At 40.7% G+C, this 18,198-nt stretch overlaps 1 protein-coding gene across 1 annotated transcript in view; it reads left to right on the plus strand.

Moving 5' to 3' along the window:
- Positions 1 to 790: 790 nt before the first annotated feature.
- Positions 791 to 18,198, plus strand: part of EPG5 (ectopic P-granules autophagy protein 5 homolog (C. elegans)) — a gene marked incomplete at its 5' end in the record, with an annotated part of 26,197 nt that continues 8,789 nt past the window's right edge. The window contains 16 exons of the mRNA XM_010191755.1: positions 791 to 951; positions 1,158 to 1,385; positions 3,586 to 3,709; positions 4,598 to 4,739; positions 5,765 to 5,936; positions 6,874 to 7,036; positions 7,588 to 7,730; positions 9,280 to 9,436; positions 10,373 to 10,567; positions 11,206 to 11,419; positions 12,200 to 12,360; positions 12,466 to 12,673; positions 13,335 to 13,410; positions 14,273 to 14,376; positions 15,264 to 15,439; positions 16,167 to 16,352. Of these exons, the coding sequence (XP_010190057.1) occupies positions 791 to 951; positions 1,158 to 1,385; positions 3,586 to 3,709; positions 4,598 to 4,739; positions 5,765 to 5,936; positions 6,874 to 7,036; positions 7,588 to 7,730; positions 9,280 to 9,436; positions 10,373 to 10,567; positions 11,206 to 11,419; positions 12,200 to 12,360; positions 12,466 to 12,673; positions 13,335 to 13,410; positions 14,273 to 14,376; positions 15,264 to 15,439; positions 16,167 to 16,352 (2,610 nt within the window). The remainder of the gene's footprint in view (positions 952 to 1,157; positions 1,386 to 3,585; positions 3,710 to 4,597; positions 4,740 to 5,764; positions 5,937 to 6,873; positions 7,037 to 7,587; positions 7,731 to 9,279; positions 9,437 to 10,372; positions 10,568 to 11,205; positions 11,420 to 12,199; positions 12,361 to 12,465; positions 12,674 to 13,334; positions 13,411 to 14,272; positions 14,377 to 15,263; positions 15,440 to 16,166; positions 16,353 to 18,198) is intronic.

Consider the following 18,198-nt stretch of genomic DNA (forward strand, 5'->3'; position numbering starts at 1 on the left):
CAGCCACTCCTCCCAGTTTGGTGTCATCAGCCATCAAGTAGTGGAGAGTGGGTGGAAAAGGGTGCTGAGGGTTCCTGAGGGCTGGTGTGGGGGATGAAGTAGTGCCAGGGTCTGCGCTGAGATCTGGAAGCTCAGAAAAGCCCCCAGTTCCCCTGCTTCAGGCACAGTCCACGTCAGCTTGATGTGTGCCTTGTTTATGGTCTAGTAGGTCTGTGGAGTAGTCTTCTGTGTTACTAACATGGAGTGCTGCTGCTCATAGGTTGCACTGCCTTTGTTCTGCTTTTGCAAAAAGAAGAAATATTTTTTTTTCCTTTTGTATTCCTTCTTCACGTTAGTTTTACTTCACATTTTAGATTTTCGGTAGGGCTGTATGAAGTGTAGTCTGGAAAAAGCTGAAAATGGTAGCACGCTAAAGGATTCTGCCTCCTCATGCTCGTAGCGACTGTCATTTTTACTGGTTGGAACATGTGTGCTTCGCTGCTGCTGCTGCTTTATCCTCTAACAGCACTGGTTTTATGGAAGCCTAAACCAGGAATGTCTACCTCTGTGAGGAAAAACAGTAATTCACTGTAGTTAACACCAATAGCCCATATGTTGACCTTGCATCACACTAGCCCCTCTATTCATGCTACATTTTTTTATGTAGCACTGCTTCCCAATAGCTGTCCAACACAACTATGAGCTGAGCAACTTTTCCTCTGTGACCTGTAACAGATGTGTGAATGTTTCCAAAGTTTTCTCTGTTGTAATTCCAGAGCTTTCATACTGTATTAATCTTTTCTTTCTGCAGAAAGCACAGACCCAGCTGCCCATCGTTCCTTCCCTTCAGAGGCTCATGATCTATCGCTGGGCTCACCAGGCCCTGGCTACCCCTGCTGATCACCCTCTCATGCCACTGATCTGGCAGAAATTCTTCCTCCTTTACCTGCACCGACCAGGACCACAATATGGGTGAGTCTGATAATAAAAACTCTAGCAGATCAGTAAACACTAAGCAGTCTGCTCTGCAAGTGAGTTTAATAAATGCCTCACACTAAGACTGCGCCTGAAAGCAGTCGATACCAGCAGCTTCTCTAAAGAGTCAATTTATTTGCAGAGATGCTGGTTTGACACTCGTAACAAGACTTTGTTGTCCTTTTTTTTTGATTCATTTTCAGATTACCTGTAGATGGGTGTATTGGAAGACGTTTTTTCCAGAGTGCAGCTCATATTACCTTACTGAATGAAATGAAGCAGCGCTTAATAGAGGTAGCAGACTTCCACCATGCTGCCAGTAAAGCACTGAGGGCGGAGAGTCCCACAGAGGGCAGTGACAGATCACCACAGAAGGCGAGCTGCTCACCAGCTTACCTGACTTCACCAGAACTGCATAAGGAACTTGTCAGGTAAAAGAAGCCTGTTCAGTTCAGTCTTATTCAGTGCAACTGCTCGAGCACAGTCTTGGCTAGGAGAGACACGAGGGAAGGGATGTGGCCCTTGGCTGAGCTAGATGGATGGCAGACACTTGTTATATCATTGAATCACAGATGGTTTAGGTTGGAAGGGACCTTAAAGCCCTCCGAGTCCAACCCCCATGGGCAGGGACACCTCCACCAGCCCAGGCTGCTCCAGGCCCCGTCCAACCTGGCCTTGGGCACTGCCAGGGAGGGGGCACCCACAGCTTCTCTGGGCAACCTGGGCCAGGGCCTCACCACCTCACAGGGAAGGATTTCTTCCTAATGTCCAGTCTCAATCTAAACATGAAGTGCTACTTTCTGCGTATGTATCTCTTTGTCATGGACCAGGGCTTAAATGTATGTCTGAGGTAGAGGACTTCATCAGGGAATTTACTGGGGACTGGGACACACAATTTAGTTAGTTGTTTACCCATTTAGCATGCTGAAGTTGAGCTGTGACAAGTGTGTTCTGTGCCACCCAGAAAATATGTCTCCTTAACTGTAATGTTAGGTCAAAATGGTCTCCTTGTGTTGGATTAGGGTAAGGAGATGTGCACGGTTGCTTAGTGCAACTCAGCTGATGAATGCTCATTTTCGGAAGGAGTGGTGACTTTTTAGAGCCATGTATCTCATGCACACTGAAACTGTAGCTGTGCTGGTCAGAAGTCCATGGTTCTGTTACACAGACTTTTGGTTTGAGAAGTCTAACTTAAGAAATATTTGCAGTATTACAGTATCTAGATTTTCCTAGAAACTATAGTTGAAAGGATTATTTGAGAAGAGTCTCTTGTTCAGGGGGATTGGGCAGACAGGATCTGAGCTGCTTTTAAGTGCTTCCTTCCTGGCAATCAGTGGGTACTGTACAAATAAACAAGGGAGATCATAAATCCTCCTTGGTCATATGTGAAAAATAATCCAGAGATGCTCACTGCATGAAACTTGATTAATATTTTGTCAGCCTTTCAGAGGGGCTTCCTCACTCCAACATAAATCCAGAGTGCTCTACAGCCAAGTAAATCTTGTGCTCAGGAAGTGTAATGACCACCTAGACAGGAGGGAAAATGTTGATAGAGTTCATGAGGGCTGACTCCTGGAACTTCCATTTTTTCACCAGTGACAATGATACAGAAAAAAGGAGTTTGCTAGTGATATTTAATGCCCCAGTGCAAAGATTTAGTGATGTTCTTGTTCTCCCTTTTATTTACTCAGGAAAGCTTGGATGTTGTGGTTATAAAAAGAGTACTCCTCAGTATAGTGATGCCGGTTGAAGGCAGTAGTATATTTATGTTAAAGTACAGTGTAAGCAGAGGGGGAAATGGGAATAAAGTAGCTTTGAATTTGAGTCTGACCGGAAATTAAAAGATGTAACTCGGCTGTGAGCTTTTAGAGCCCACGCTCTAGAGAAGTCACGTGTTCAGAAGCCAAATTTGCTCAGACGTATCACCATATCCCGCAGTAGTAGAGGGGAGAAGAGAGAGATCCGGCAGGCAGGAATGGTGCAGCAATAGTGATTTATTTAATTATTTAACAACTCTCGTATAGACTTTTTTCTTCACAGCCTAATTGGTCAAGAGGTCAGCCACTCCACCTGGGGTGATCGGCTGAAATCCTAAAACATCCATCCTGAGAATATTTTTCTACTATACCATAAACAATTCGCAGATGTTCTTAGTTTACAATAACACTACCGATAGCTTCTGTGAGAGGGAAAAGTTTCACACGGGACAAGAGAGAAGCAAGAGAAGTTCTTGCTACTGCATGTCTGCATCCACACAGACATACTCTTTTTTTAGTTCATTGGTCTTTTGCATGGGGTTGTAAATATGATTCCCTGACATAAGAGACACTTCCAGTTCTGGGTCTCGTGTGCTAATTTATCTAAATATTTTCCTTTTCAAAATTTGTCCCATTGCTCTTGGTTAATCCCCTTCATATTTTTCTAGATAGCTCCTTTCCACTGCTGGTCTTTGAATTGACACTTAGTAAATTAGTCACAAAGCATCTGAAACATCCACATTTTGAGCCGTGTTCCCCTGTAGCATGATTTCTTGCCTTAACTCTCAACTCCAGAATGAGACTGCTGTGTAATGTGTGCTCTGCATGGGATTAAAGTTCACATTGAATTTCTTTTTCTTGTTTTTCTTCTCAGGCTTTGTAATGTTTTTGTTTTGTGGCTGGAAGAAGAGAGTTTCCAGAAAGGAGACACGTACATTCCTTCTCTACCGAAGCAGTATGATGCACACAGACTTGCCAAAGTCATGCAGAATCAGCAGGTGAGGTGCCAGTGACATTGACAGTCTGGGATCCAGAATTCACTTCACTTGTTTAAGTGGGTCCTCTAAAGTAGTGAAAGACTTGGTGTCACTGATTTTTAGTACATCTGCAGTATGTATGATACCTTCACAGCTCTGATCTTCTTTCCTAAAAATCCTGTGCTACCCCAAACTGCCTTTCCTAATATTTGAGTGAGGATTTAGGAGTAGATTTCTTGCGTATGTTAATGAGAACACAATCCTTATTCTGTACTGTTCTGTAATTCCTTTTACGTTCTAAGGTAATTTTAGAGAAATATCTAAGTTGGATTTTTAAATGGCAAAAGACTGAAATCCCAAATTGCTAGTGTTAGTAGTCTGTAATATATTGGATTCAAATATTAATCAGCAAATGGGAAAATGGGTTATTCTATCCAGTAAGCCTAGAGAGTTGTCACAGTTAGAAAGGCCTGCAAGAGAGAGATTTTGGAAGGGCATTTCTTCCTATCTGCTTTGTGTTTATTCCTCCAGGATATGTGACTACTAGAAACGCAGCCTGCTTTAGCCTGGTTATAGTTAATCATGCCATGATGTTTTAGGCTAGTTTTGTTTACTCTGCATTCCCTTTAGGAACTGAGTTTTAATAATCTGTACCCTTTCTCTTTTTGCCAGTTTTCTTCTCTAGGTGTCACGAATGCTTTGCAGTGGCTTATCTATTTTTGTGATAAAAATTCTGCAGCTTTTCTCTTCAGTTTAGATTTTTTTTTCCTAGTAATATTTTCCCATGACTTAAAACCTGTAAAATCTAGTTTTATGTACTTATTTTAGTTTCCCGGCTGCTGGCATTGAGTACGCGGTGTGTGGCACTGACCAAAATGCGAATGATAATTCAATTCTTTTGTGCTGTAGGATTTGTGGATGGAGTATGTCAATGTTGAACTCATACACCACGAGTTTCAGGAAGCTCTAAACCTTTGGCTACAGGTTCACCTTGAATCACATACCACCTGTATTTCTGTTGGGCAGACAGATTTCATCAACCCTTTTTCAGGTAAGATATAAGAATATTGTTAGTGAAATTGGGCCAGAAAGAATTATTAGCATGTTGAAGCCCTGATTTCTTTAGAAACATAATGATGTCTGTGAATAAAGATGTTAATACAGTTTGTTTTTTACGGGTACAGTATTTTGTATGAAGTTTTCATACTGTTCTGAGTAGGATTCCCATGTGAGAGGCTAACATTGATGGTTTTGGATTAGTATTTGCTACATCACAGAGCTGCAAGCCATGTTGTGCCATGGGTGAGCTCCCTGCTCAGACCATGCTCCAGACAGGCTGAATTTTCCCAAAATTTGCATTGACAGGTGCAATCAAAGGCAAAACCTACTGTAACTTAAACCAGACAGATTGTCTCTTGTTTTCTCAATGCCTTTCCTTGCTGTTTCCCTCGAATTTTGGCATGACTAAAGGGCTGTTCTAGCACAAATGGCATAATGGTCATAGTAGCTGTATTAAGGATATGATTGGGGGTTTTTTTAGAGCTAATTAAAAAAAGAGAAGGAGAGAGTGGAAGGAAACTGGACTAGTTTTATAGGTGAATTGCACTATTTGGACAGAGGAAAAGAGTGGGAATCGGGTAGAGTGTGGCCGTGCTTTGTGGAGGAAACAGAGCTGAGAAGACTAGAGATGAGGATGAATTGTAGGGTAAAGAAGATGAATTTGGCTTAGCAGACTGGGCCTGGGAGCCTCTGTCAGATGAGAAGCATAAACAGGGTGATAAGAGGAAAATTGGAAGGACAGTGGCTGGGGGGAGACAAAGAAAGCAATGGGGCCTTGGATCCTGTTTGTGTGATGGAGCTGCTTGGGAAAATTGGCTGTGTGAAATCAGCTTTGTCAACAACAGCAGGAAGATCAGTGAAGTGATTTTTGGTTGTTTTTTATTATTATTTTTAAAGATAAGAGTCCTGAGAAATAGTTGTCTGCTGCTAAAAATGTTCCATATGTAAAAAATATTTTTGTTCAGCTTCTCCTAATCTTCTCTTGTTGACAAGACTTGCTTCTGCTTTCTTTTCTAGCTAAAGAGAGGATAATGAGCAATTTGAAGAAGTTTGATACTCCCAAGCCCCTTCTTCCACTCCAGACTGTGAGAGCTCCTGTGCCAGTTATTTCCTCTGCCAGTCTCATAAGCCAGAAGGAAGCAATTCAGCTCATGCGTGTGGACCTTAACGTCTTGCAGCGACACGCCAAGTAAGACAAAGCTGTTTTCCTTCTACCTCACAGCGTCTCTAGCAGTGTCTTCATTTGTGGTGGTGTCAGAAGGCTGTCAGTGCTTGACTTCTGCTTCTTGTACCAGTTTTGGGGTTTTTTCAAAACCTTTTCCCTTGAGTATTGTGTTGTTATTCCACTTCTTTAACTGAAATAAGGATACACAAGTGGTATCTAATGGCTGAGATCACATCAGCTGACACCTAACTTCTACAACTTCTCTTACCTTTTGAGATACTTCTTAAAATAAAGCCTCCCTTCAGCCTAGATTTGTTGACAGTAGTTAACCCTTTTGCACTAATGTAGTAGCTGCAGTGTGAAAAGCTGGAATCTCCAAGAGAGAAATCTGATTTCTGAGACTATTTGCTTTGTGAGAGACTTTCTGGTTTTAATATTCCAACTAAGAGAATTCAGCTGAACTATTTTCAAACTCAGCTGATGGATCTATAACTGTTCTCACCCAATGTAGTAATTTGATAAAAATATTACAAACCAACCCAAAACTTACTAAGGCCAATTGAGGATGTGTCTAAACAATTCCAGCAGCTATTTTAGGTGGGGGGTTTTTTGTGTTGACTGAATCATCCCACAGTCCAGGTTTTTTCTGGTGGAAGATCACATTTCCTACAGAGGGTGATGTGTGTAATATCCTTCCACATTGTCATATAGAATAATTAAAAAGAAGTCATGCAGATCTGAGTACTTTTATTCTTATGAACCTATTGTTTTGTTGCTTTGAAGTGTTATTACTTTGAAGTTTTAACTCGGTTTCATTTTAATAACCACCTGTGTTTTCTAGGAAAGTGTTACGAGTCTTTATACAGCGTATTAAATTGAAGTCTCATCTCTTGCTTATAAATTCTTAGCACTACTGTTTTCAGTAAAGGTTTTGGTAACTTTATTAATAAATGCTTTTCAGAACTGCAGCGCTCTGGGAGTCTCAGCATGTTGCTCTCAACAGTGAAATATTGGACACAATACCCAAGCTCTACATCAATCGGGAAGAGCAGATCACCCTCCTCTTGGAGTGCAGGGGAACTTCAAATAAAGGCTGCCAGGGAGCTGCTCTTCTAACAATCCAGGTTAGAGACATGGCATCGCTTCTGGTTTGGGGCTGTTGGATGTGTGTAATGAGAGTGAAATGACTGAATAGTTACCAGACCTGAAGCAGTTGACCAAGTAAATCTATACACACATAATAGTTACTTGAAATGCCTAATATGTAATGCTCAAAAGGAGGTGCAGATCAACAGCTGAAGAATAAGTTGTTGCATAAAATGTGTTCTGCTCATGGTGTCCATTCTAAACTGCTTCCCGATGTGGTGTTTATAGGAATATTCCCATATTGCTTGATATGTGAATTTCTTGATCCGCTCTAAATTTCAGTGCCTGTGCATTAAAAGCCTTACATAAAAGACATGAATTATATTACTGTGTGATAATTAAATAGGAACATGACTAGGGTGTGTGCTTGGTCACGGTGTACTAAATCTCATCAAAACTCTCGGGGGAAGATGGTTGATGTTCAGAGTTCTCTTACTGGGCTATGCTTCATTTTTACAAATAGGTGCAACATTGAAGAATTCTAGCAAAATATATTATTCTGAAATGAATTTGTCTCTTTGTCATTTAGTTCGAAGGGAAACATAAAAACGAAGCAGTGAGCCAGCAGCTTCATGCTTTGCGTAAAGAAGTGAGACAGCTGCAGGCAGAAGCTATGAAGCCACCTTCTCTAGGTGTTGTGGAAGCAGCAGTACACGTGGAAAATTTTATAACGTAGGTTGTTCAGACACTGTCTTAGGTAGTCATGTTTTGTATTTCTTCTTCTGTGTATTAGAGTTAAAATGTGGAGCATGTTTGTGTGGTTTTTTGTGATGCTTATCAGCTTGGTTTAACAACAGAGCTGGTATCTTGAAACCTGTATGTTTGTGACACAGACGTATAAAGGGATAACTCTGTGTGTTATCAGAAGAGCTAAGTGCTGGTCATTCAGCCTCCACAGGGCACCAGTGTAGCTGGTTTCCTACAGACTGTGCTCACTGTACAAGTGAAAATGCTTGATTACTATTTCTGCACGTTCATTCTTGATCCTTAATCTGAAAATTTTTGTGGATGAGCTAGTTCTTGGGATTTATATCCGTGGCACTGCGTGTTTTTCATGTTTTAATTGAGACTCCGTAAAGATGGGGATTTGAGGTCAATTAAAGATTTATTTGGCAATACACAAGAAAAGATTGATTCTCTCTCAACTCTTTTTTTTTTTGCTGAGCCTGTTAAGTAGAATGAGGTAAATTTTTTTGCAGTACAAATGTAGCTGAGATGGCCTCAGAATGTGATTTGAGGGAGAAACAATCTGTTGGAACTATGCCGTGATAAATCTTTTGATGTTCACTTCTGACTGGTTATGGAGACTTTCTAAGGTTTGGAGGTACCCATTTCAGGCAGCAAAATTACTTGAGCTAAACCTGGGACTGTTCAGCCTCCTGAGAAGGCTCAGGAGGTTCTCGTCAATTTATAAAATAGCTGAAGGGAGTGTGCAAAGAAGATGAAACCAGGCTCTTTTTGGGATACACAGTGACAGGACAAGGCACACACTGAGACACAGGAAGTTCCCAGTGAACATCAGGAAGCACAGTATTTTACTGTGAGGATGGCACAGAGTTTCTGGAGTCTCCATCCTTGGGTGTACTCAGAATTTGTCTGGACACAGTCCTGGGCAGGCAGCTGTCACAGAATCACAGAATCCCAGGATGTCAGGAGTGGGAAGGGACTTGGAAAGCTCCCCCAGTGCAACCCCTGCCAGAGCAGGATCACCAGAGCAGTCACACAGGAACACGGCCAGGGCTTTGGGGGTCTCCACACAAGGAGACTCCACAACCTCTCTGGGCAGCCTGGGCCATGCTCCATAACCCTCACACTCACAAACTTTGTCCTCATCTTCAGCTTGAACCTCCTGTGCTCCAGCTTGGGACCATTGCCCCTTGTCCTGGCATTGGCCATCCCAGAGCAGAGCCTGGCTCCTTCCTCCTGACACTCGCCCTTTCCAAATGGAGACCCAGGAATGAGGGCACCCCTCAGTCTCCTCTGCTCCAAGCTCAAGAGCCTCAGCTCTCTCAGCTGCTCCTCATAAGGGAGATGGCCCTGCTTGAGCAGGGGTTGGTCCAGATGTACTCCAGAGGTCCCTCCCAACCTTAACCATGCTCGATTATCATGTAAGACAGAAATACCAGTCTTGAGGTTATATATTGGCAAGAAACCTTCCTTTATTGTCACAGATTGTTTTCCGTATGTCAGTTTAATCTGCCCTTCTTTTCTTTTCCCCCAGGGCCTTAATAAATATCTACAAGGTGCAGCCTATGCCTGCCATTAAGAAAGTCGGAATTAGTTTGTTTTTTACATTAGTGGAATATGTGTGTGATGATACTCAACGCAATCCTCCCACAAGGCAGTTCTTCACGTCCTGCATCGAGATTCTAGGCCAAGTGAGTTTATTATCTGATTTTTTGGATGCCTAATGCTTATCCCAATTGCCTGCTGATACTGGGGATCTAAAACATTCAGAAGCCTGAAAATTAGCTTCTAGGCTTCTGTCCCATTTTCCTCTCAACTAATTGTATAATATACAGTCTTTAGCAGAGTTTAATCTTGACTATAAACAAAATAAAAGCTGTTGCTCTGAGATACCTGCTTAGTGCTATTAAATGCTCACTGTGCTAGTTAAGTGCTAAGGTAGGCTGGATTTTCGGGCAGGTAGCTAAAGTTTGGGTATTTCTAGTGCATAAAATAGTGTTTTGGCATATATTTCTCTGATACCGATCATTTTTCTAGCTGATGTATATCTCAACAACCTCTGTGTTTAGACACTTCTCTTCTACAGCCTTGCAATAAATATTCTTTGGGTAGACAGCCATATGTTTGCTGGTAGAGTGCTTATTGGTTTTGGTAATATTTGCCATGGGGAACACATTATGTGGGTGCTATAAGAAAAAGCATTTGCCTCTGCTTTGGGTTCAGGCATTTATTTTCATCTCTTGAATTCAATTTCTTCCCATGTGCAGGTGTCCTTCAGTGTCTCTTAACTGAGATGCTGAAGAGCTCTCCATGGGCATAGCTCTGTTTAAATTTTTCCTAATGTCAGGCAGGGCTACTGAAATCTGGATTAATTTTCTTGGGAAAACTTTGATTCCTAGGTATTTATACAGTGTGTGTACGGTCACGAGTGTGCCAGGGAAGCATCTTTATTTTACATTGGATTTCGTGGTAGTATTTAGTTGAAGCTGAGGTCATACGGTCTGTAATTTTTGAGACTACTTTCTTTTTTTAAGAGGACCAAAATTGTGCTTGTCTTGAGAAAAAGCTCTGAGGTGATGTTTTTCCAATAGAAAGGCCATTTTTCTCACCATTCTCGCTTTCCTCAGGTGTTCATCAGTGGGACTAAGTCAGAGTGCAAACGTCTCCTGCAGACGATCCTGCAGAACCGAAGGCTCTGTACTCTTCTTTCTCCTTACTTCACTCCTGTTGCCTCTCCTGATGAGTTTGTGACTTTATATGAGAAAGTCGTGTGCTTCCTAAGTGAGGATAACAGTGATGTTGTCTTCATGCTGCTGACAAAGGTAAAGTACACCTGGATACTGCTTCTTACTTGTGGATTACTTACATGGGTATTCATTTCCTAAAGACGGGGATTTTAGGCTAAGGAAGAAAGAGGTGCAGATCTGGTACTTTAAAATAACATTGACAGGCTCTCTAGATCTGTGTTGCTCATCCTGAATGGTATGTGTTGTGTTTAAGCTGAAGAGGGGCTGGAGGTAAAAGCAAATAGGAAACTCAAACTGCCCTTTCCTAGCCCAGATAGTGTCAATATGTGCTTTCTAGAGCTTACTCTTCAGTGCACTTTTACTCTTGATAGGAAATCAAAGCAGGCCCTCAATGGCTTCTCTGTGGCCTGATATCTCTGCAGAGACATCCATCAAAATAGAAAATGAATCTCAGGTATCTTAAAAACTACAAAAAAAGTGGAAACAGTGGCTGAATCTTCCACTGCTTTTTGGTGGCAAGGACACGCGTGCCACGTGTGCAATCCTAAAACATGCAGAGTTAGGTAAAAACAAGTGAGGTGCAAATTCATTAGGTTTTTCTTAAATATATAAAAACCTCAGGATTTTTTCCATCTGGCAGTTTCTCCCTTCTCCTAAAGGTGGTGTGGCTGTTAAAGCTTCTACTCACAACTGCTTCCTGTCCTCTGTTCTAGTTCGACCTTACGCAGTGGCTGAGCATCACTAAGCCACCCCTATCTGAACGTACCAAGCTTCTGGAGTCTATTCACTTGGCTCTCAATGCATGTGGCCTTGAACCTGAGGAAGATATTTTGATGCCATTTAATATCTTCTGCAAGCACTGGACTAACCTTCTCCAGTATCAGTTCCCTGATCACTATAGCGATTTCCTAAGATTGTTCGTGCAAAGTGAGTACCTGAATTCATGCATACGAAGCCTTTTCTACAGAGCTTTTCTGGCTTAAAAATACGTACTGCATGCAGTAGGGTATAAATAACAACAAATAGGGCATGTCTTAAATTTCTGCACATACTTTTATGCTGTGGGATGTGTTTTTATTAGACATATATTTTAGCTCTACTAGAAAGGAACACTCTTCTGCGGATCGAAGTACACACATTAGTGAGAGCAGATTTTCAGCCCAAATTACAGGAAAAGGGTGGAAGAGAGGTTTCTATTAATGGAAGCACTTATTAATTATAATTAAGCCTGTAATGCAGCATCCTATCTCTTGAGCTGAACACTCTTCGGTGTCAAACTGAGAACTGGAATTACAGAGAAATGGGACTGATACTGAAATCTGAAAATGTACTGGTTGACATTAGATGCTACCTATAATGTGTTGTGCATCTAAAATGGGAACAAAAGTACTTCCTTTCTGTCAAACCATATGTGCTGAAGCAGCAACTGTCTCTTGATACGTGTTTGTAGCCAGGAATTTAGTAAGTGCATGGGAAACTCTGTAAGAAGGGAGCATGTAGATGCCAAAAGAGAATGTTAAATTACTTATGCTTGGGATTTAGAGATAATTCTCACCTTTAAACTTAAGACTTTCAAATTCATGGCTCTCCCTATTTTTTTTATGTAGTGGGAAGCTCTAATTTCAACCTTTTCTGACTCATATTGAGAAAGGGATTAACATTATTTTCCCAGTTTTCACAAATGCATTCCCTTCTTTTTTTTCTAAGGCTCGTCAGAGCAGCTTCTAAGCCCTGACTGTTGGAAAGCATCACTTCAAGCTTTGGGATGTGGTTCACCAGCGGCTGAACAGGGAAGCTTCAAGAAAAGCGATTCTGCGGAAAGTCCTGTATTGCGGGATGCTGCAGAAAGTCTCTTCTCTGCAGAACAGGTGGGTACCTGTTTGATGATTAACTGTGCTTTTCATCTGAAACAGGTGCCCACTAGTTACTAATAACACTGCTGTAGCTAATAAATAGTTCAATTATTTTTCCAGGTTAGAGAGACAATAGAATGGCTTTCCACTTCTTTCTGCAAACTCCGACTGGCTTCGATGGACTTCAGGACTTTTGGCTTGTTCTCAAAGTGGAGTCCCTACGTGACTGAAGTGAATAAATTTATGGAGTATCTTACTAAGCGACTTATTGACACCGAAGTTGCCAATTTAGCCCAAGAACCTGTTGGCAGTAGCAGAATTCTAGCAGGTAAAGTTTCTTAAAAGCAAATGACTTAGGAGCAGGCACTCAGTTTCTCTGATTTTCACTGTTAAAGACCATTTAAATGTGCAGTAAAAACTTCTTGCTCTGCATTTGTACAGTGATGAGAACATTAAAATACAGATGGAATATATTGACGCCACTTAGTGGCCATGTGGAACTTCATGCGTTACGCTTCTTAGAGGAAGCTTGTTTACATTTGAGCTTACTTCACAATTATTTTGTGAAGAGATCATACTTTCTTCAAAGCAAAATATGATCCTTTCCACTAAGCGGAGATTTGGGTATGAGGGACTCCTGAACTTCACCACCATGTGATTTTGATTTGGAGAAAATCACCAGAACTCCTTTTATTTTAGTATATGCAGCTTTAAAGTGCGAATCATCATTACTCTCACAATTTCAGATATGTTAACGTGATGTAATATAACATTTAAGCAATGTAAAATGCTTATGATGGTTGTTCAAACAATCATATTGTTAACTAGGTTTATTAATAAGCATATTGTATTTTTGATTTTTTTTTATGAGGAAGAACTGATTTAATGTTGGAATAAGAAAAGGATATCAAAGTTTGGAAAGCCGTATATGTTCACTGTTGCTAATTTGAGGGGAGGGAAAAAGCAACTTCTGTTTCATTTTCTTGTAGCATTGCAGTGGTTGTATTCAGTCATAGCTGGACTCTTTAAACCATGGATACTGGTCTTGGATAAGGAGGATGCAAGGTATGTGTTGTATTTCAAAATTAAATGGATTTTTGCTCAAGTAAGGACTCTAGCCCTGTAAGAGTGGCTTTCATTGTTACCTGATTTTTATTCCAATTCATGACTGTATTGTGACCTTCCGTTAAATGGCTGTAACTTGTCATATCCTTAACAATTATGGAACTAATTCATGAGCTCCGTAAGTCAAATTTTCCAAGACTTGGACTGAGTCATTGTTTTAGATACAGGAAATACAACCAAGCTCTGGTCAGGAAGCAGAGATGAGAAAAATACGGGTTGCACTTAGTTTAAATTTAAATTTTAGGTTCCTTTTTTTAGCTGGTAACTCCTTAGTTTAAAGCAGAACAAAAAAGCCAAACAAATGCAACCTCAGATGCCAGTGGTATGTAAAGAACTCTTGGACCGAATCAGTCCAGTGACTACCTACTGTCCGGTGTACCTCTGTCTTCACATGGAGAGTTATTTGTAATGTTATTCCCTGCAGTATTACTTTCTTCCAAAGCCAAAATCTTTTTGATCTGTATGGGCATATCCAACATTTAAATAGAAGGTTGGCTGAGGTAGTATGTGCTGTCATTCAGAAATTCTTACATTTTGGTGTTTAATTCAGTTTTGAAATATTAAATTATTAATCTCTGCTTACTCGATGGCCTTATGGCTCTTCAGTGTGTCATTAAAATAATGTACCCCTTCTCAGGAAGAAACAGGCAGTCCTAAAGAATTGTGTTTGAATGAAAGGACTGCTGATACCTGCTATATTGATTTACTATGCTTTAGAATATTTAAATAATTTAAGTGTTTATGATCTGTTTATGGTCTGGTAACTCGGCACTGAAATCTGTGTTGCTTCCCTCTTTTTAAGTAACCAGCCCTGCTACCCATGGTTAGAGAGTGACACTCCTGTAGCGTCCACCGTGGTCTGTCTGTTCACAGATTGCATCAAGCTTTTACACGAGAGCTTCAAAGGTGGGTGAAGTGTGCGCTGTTTTAATGTAGTGACGCTTTCTGTTCTGTCACAGACCAAAAAAGGTTTTTGATTGAGATACGAGACATGCCGGGATTTTGTTTGTTATTAACTTTCAGCCAAGATAAGATGGTCACTGTAGTGGTGCCAGGAGCATTTCCTTATTTCATCTTTAAAATGCAGCTTTTTTTCCTTGGCGAGGGTAGATAATGTGATTGATAAATGCGTATCTGTGAGATAACAGCGTGAAGAAATGCAAAACAAAATGAGCTGCCATGGGAAGGGCATGACTTCGTTTCAGGTCTGTATGTTGTTCCCATACAACACATCACCTCACAATGACCAATATACGAGTCGCAGCAGCTGGGCTTGGGGGGAATTTAATTTCCAGGACTGATCATTTTGAGCTCCTGTTAAGCATTGCTTATTGTGCCTAATGTGTAGTTAGATATAGGAATGAAAAGAAATAGATTTTACAATACATCATAACAACTTCTAGGTATGAACTAAATTATCTTGTAAAAATAAATAATTAAAATAATATATTATTGTGTATTTTGTAACATTCAAGATTTATAGGATCTTTTTTAAGAAAACAACCCATCTTAAAAGCAATGAAGTTCTACGTGGAAGGAGTATTTTATAACTTCAGATTATTGTTCAGCAGCTCTTCAAAAGATCGAGGAAGGGCACAAAATCATTCGCTTCCCCGCTTGTTGATTTGGAGGAAAAAAATCTAAAAGCTTAATGTGCATTTTTTTCTTTGACAAGTGTATTTTAGCATAACTTGCATTTGCGATTTTTCATCTTCAGATTTGCACTTCCTTCTGTAACCAGGTTTTCCCTGATATTTTTCCATTGTTAATTCAGCTGTTTTCTTTTAATCTAGATAAGCTGTTGCCAAGCCACCATGGGGCTCTCTGGTTGCATCTGTTGCATTACTGTGAATGTTGCACAGCCCCCAAAATGCCAGAGTTTATTCTCTATACTTTCCATACTGAGTTCAGAAGGCTGCCATGGAAGGAAATGCATCCAGACCAGATGCTTATGGAGGAGTTCTTCAAAGTGAGTACATGGCATCTGTTGAATTAAGTTCATAATCAGTGTTGCTCTTGAAAATAACTGGAGAGCTGGAGACAGCTCTTTTAGCAAATAAGCTGTTGAAGTTCGTTGTAGCATTCGCAGCTGCTCGTTTTGTGATTGATTTTTTTTTTGTGAAGGAATGCAATTGAGTCTTAGACAAAGTTGCAGGGAGCTGTAAAACCAGCAGTCTTTGTAATCTGTCATTGCTCTATCTGAGTGCCTCACTTATTACATAAATATATAACACGTCTTTAGTTAGAGTTAACATATCTTGCTATTGCCGTGTTGTTCTCACTTCCAAGTTGTCTGAGACAAAATAAACCTGCAGATGTGGAAGTGCTCTAGGATTTACTGCTCATCTGTTTGGGATGAGGTCTTCGTGCAGTTCTGTATAGGCTTAGGCTTTCTCACTTTCTTTTAGAGTGAAGAAAAATGAATGCAATCATGCAGGTAAGAATTTGTAATAGATCACTTCTTTCTGGCTTGCGGTAGCCTGGTATTCTGTACTGGTTTTTGAGAGGCTTAGAAAGTTATAAGTGCAGTTCTTCTGGTGGAGTACCAAAATGATGGAGAAATGGCATCAGTCTACTCCTCTGCTGACCTAAAATGCTGCTGTGGATTTATAGTTGGCTATGGAACTGAAAAGTGTGGAAGTTTTTATATCTTCCATTTTTTAATATGCCTGTCTTTTCCCCTTTCTCCTTCCTAGATTGAAAGAGGCAGCCCCAAGAGTTGTTTCTTATTCCTGGGTTCTATTTTATGTGAAATCAACTGGGTCAGCGTCCTTTCTGATGCCTGGAATCCCAGCCCTCATCCTCAGACTCACAACATGATTGTCTGTTTGCTGTACATGATGGTCCTGTTGGCGAAGGAGGAACAGCTCATTGGCAGAGAGGTAATTTTTGGAAAGGTTCATACTTGTCTGTCTTAGGAGAAGAATAATTCTTTGCTAGCAAGGGCACAGGATGTGACTTCTTTCTCACTTGCACTCTGATCAACTCAGGAGTGTTTTTTACATAGGTAAAATACCCCAAATAGTATTCCAGAGACGGCCAAGACTAATTCCTTATGTGAGGCATTTTGTATAACTGTTGTGAAAAAGGAAGAGGTGCTGTTCATTTTAAGAAGCTTCTGTAGGTGCTGTGATCCAATTGTAAAGAGTAAAAAAATAAATACAGTTTCCTGGGATTACAAAATGACACTCTGGCTTTTGGAAGGAATTAGTTTCATTAGTGTTTAAAAAATTATTGATGTTATATAAAACTACTGTGCAGCTGTTTTTCCTTTGGTTAAGTGTGGGATGCTGCATGGTGTGGTTTTCTTGTCTCTTAGGCCAACCCATAATTAAAATGTCCATTTCTTTTTCACTCTTGGTTTTGGAGAGCCTTAGTTATAATCACATGCAAAGGAGAGGCAGCATTAGCAAGAATTTACGTATGCACCTGTAATACCCATTCTCCATTGTGCCTTGCTGCTTTTTCTGAGTGGCACATGTGAATGTGTGGAGAAACAGTAAGGAGTCATTCATTTGTGAAAAGCTTTTGCGTGGCTCTGTCTCATACTTGGCGTGTTTGATGTTTCCCAACCTGATCTTCAGTACTGGTCACCCTTAAGGTTGAGTTGTGTTGAGCACAGCTCAGCATTAGGATGAGTCCCTGTGAGGTCAGGAGTAGCACTTGATCTGAGTGCAGTTTTCCTACAAAAGTCTGAATCTCCAAGGATTTGCGTCTCTGTACATCACCAGACTCCACAAATGAGTCTGTTGGTCTGCTCTGCTTTTTCAGGTTCTGCAGTAGCCCTCTGCTATTTCCACGAACGTGCAAAATTTCATTTCTGTCCCTGCATTTTTAACTGCAGCCCATTGTACCTGTTTCTGAAGCTTGGCCAGGATAGCTGATCCCTTAACTAAGGACCTAAAGTAGTGCTGTGTTTCGCTGATGCAGGCTTTCAGCTCCAGTTGCTCAGGACTATAAACCAGTAAACCTATAAATATCTGTCGCTCAGTCTGGCATGGTTGAAGTCATGCTTTATACTTTAAAAGGAAAGTATTTATTCATCTGCGTGAACGTGTTTTCTCAGAACTTACAAATAAGTGTTGTTCAGGCCTTACTCACAACTGCTTTTGCACACATTTATTTCTTACCATAAAATGCTCCCCTCCAAACTCCACCTGATGTGATGACAACTCACAATGATGTAACGTCTTGAAGACCAGATAGATCTTCAAGCAGCTTTTCCCTGTCTGCTTCTGATGTGTTACTGTGGAGAGATGACTTCGTGTGTTCAGTATTAGCTTTTGTTTTCTTGTTCTCTTGCTCTGAAGGAGAGTTTGATGATCTCTGATGTCACAGCACTTTTCCCATTTATGGTTGCATTTCAGTGCTTCTGAATTGTTGGAATAAGAAAGAGAAACACTGGGTGTTGGGATGAACTTTCCAAACCCTGCTTTTGTTAGAAGGAATGTGTGAGATCTGGTACAATCTCGTTCAACCCATCTGGGTCCTCTTCAAGAAGTCCCTTCTCACATCTGCCAGCTTTCTCACACTTGCAGCATCTTCCACTTTCCATTTCCTTCAAGGCATTTTCTGATATTATGTCAAGATGTCACCAGCAGCTTTTGATCAACCTTAGGAAAATTACTGGAGTTCACATGCTTTGACCTGAATGTATTTGCTTCTCAGAAGCTTCCGAAGCTTCAAAAGATCCCTGTTTGTACTTGGTGTGAGTCAGCCTCAGGAATG

Source organism: Mesitornis unicolor, unplaced genomic scaffold (assembly GCF_000695765.1).
Source record: "Mesitornis unicolor isolate BGI_N332 unplaced genomic scaffold, ASM69576v1 scaffold6269, whole genome shotgun sequence".
Taxonomy (NCBI): Eukaryota; Metazoa; Chordata; class Aves; order Mesitornithiformes; family Mesitornithidae; genus Mesitornis; species Mesitornis unicolor.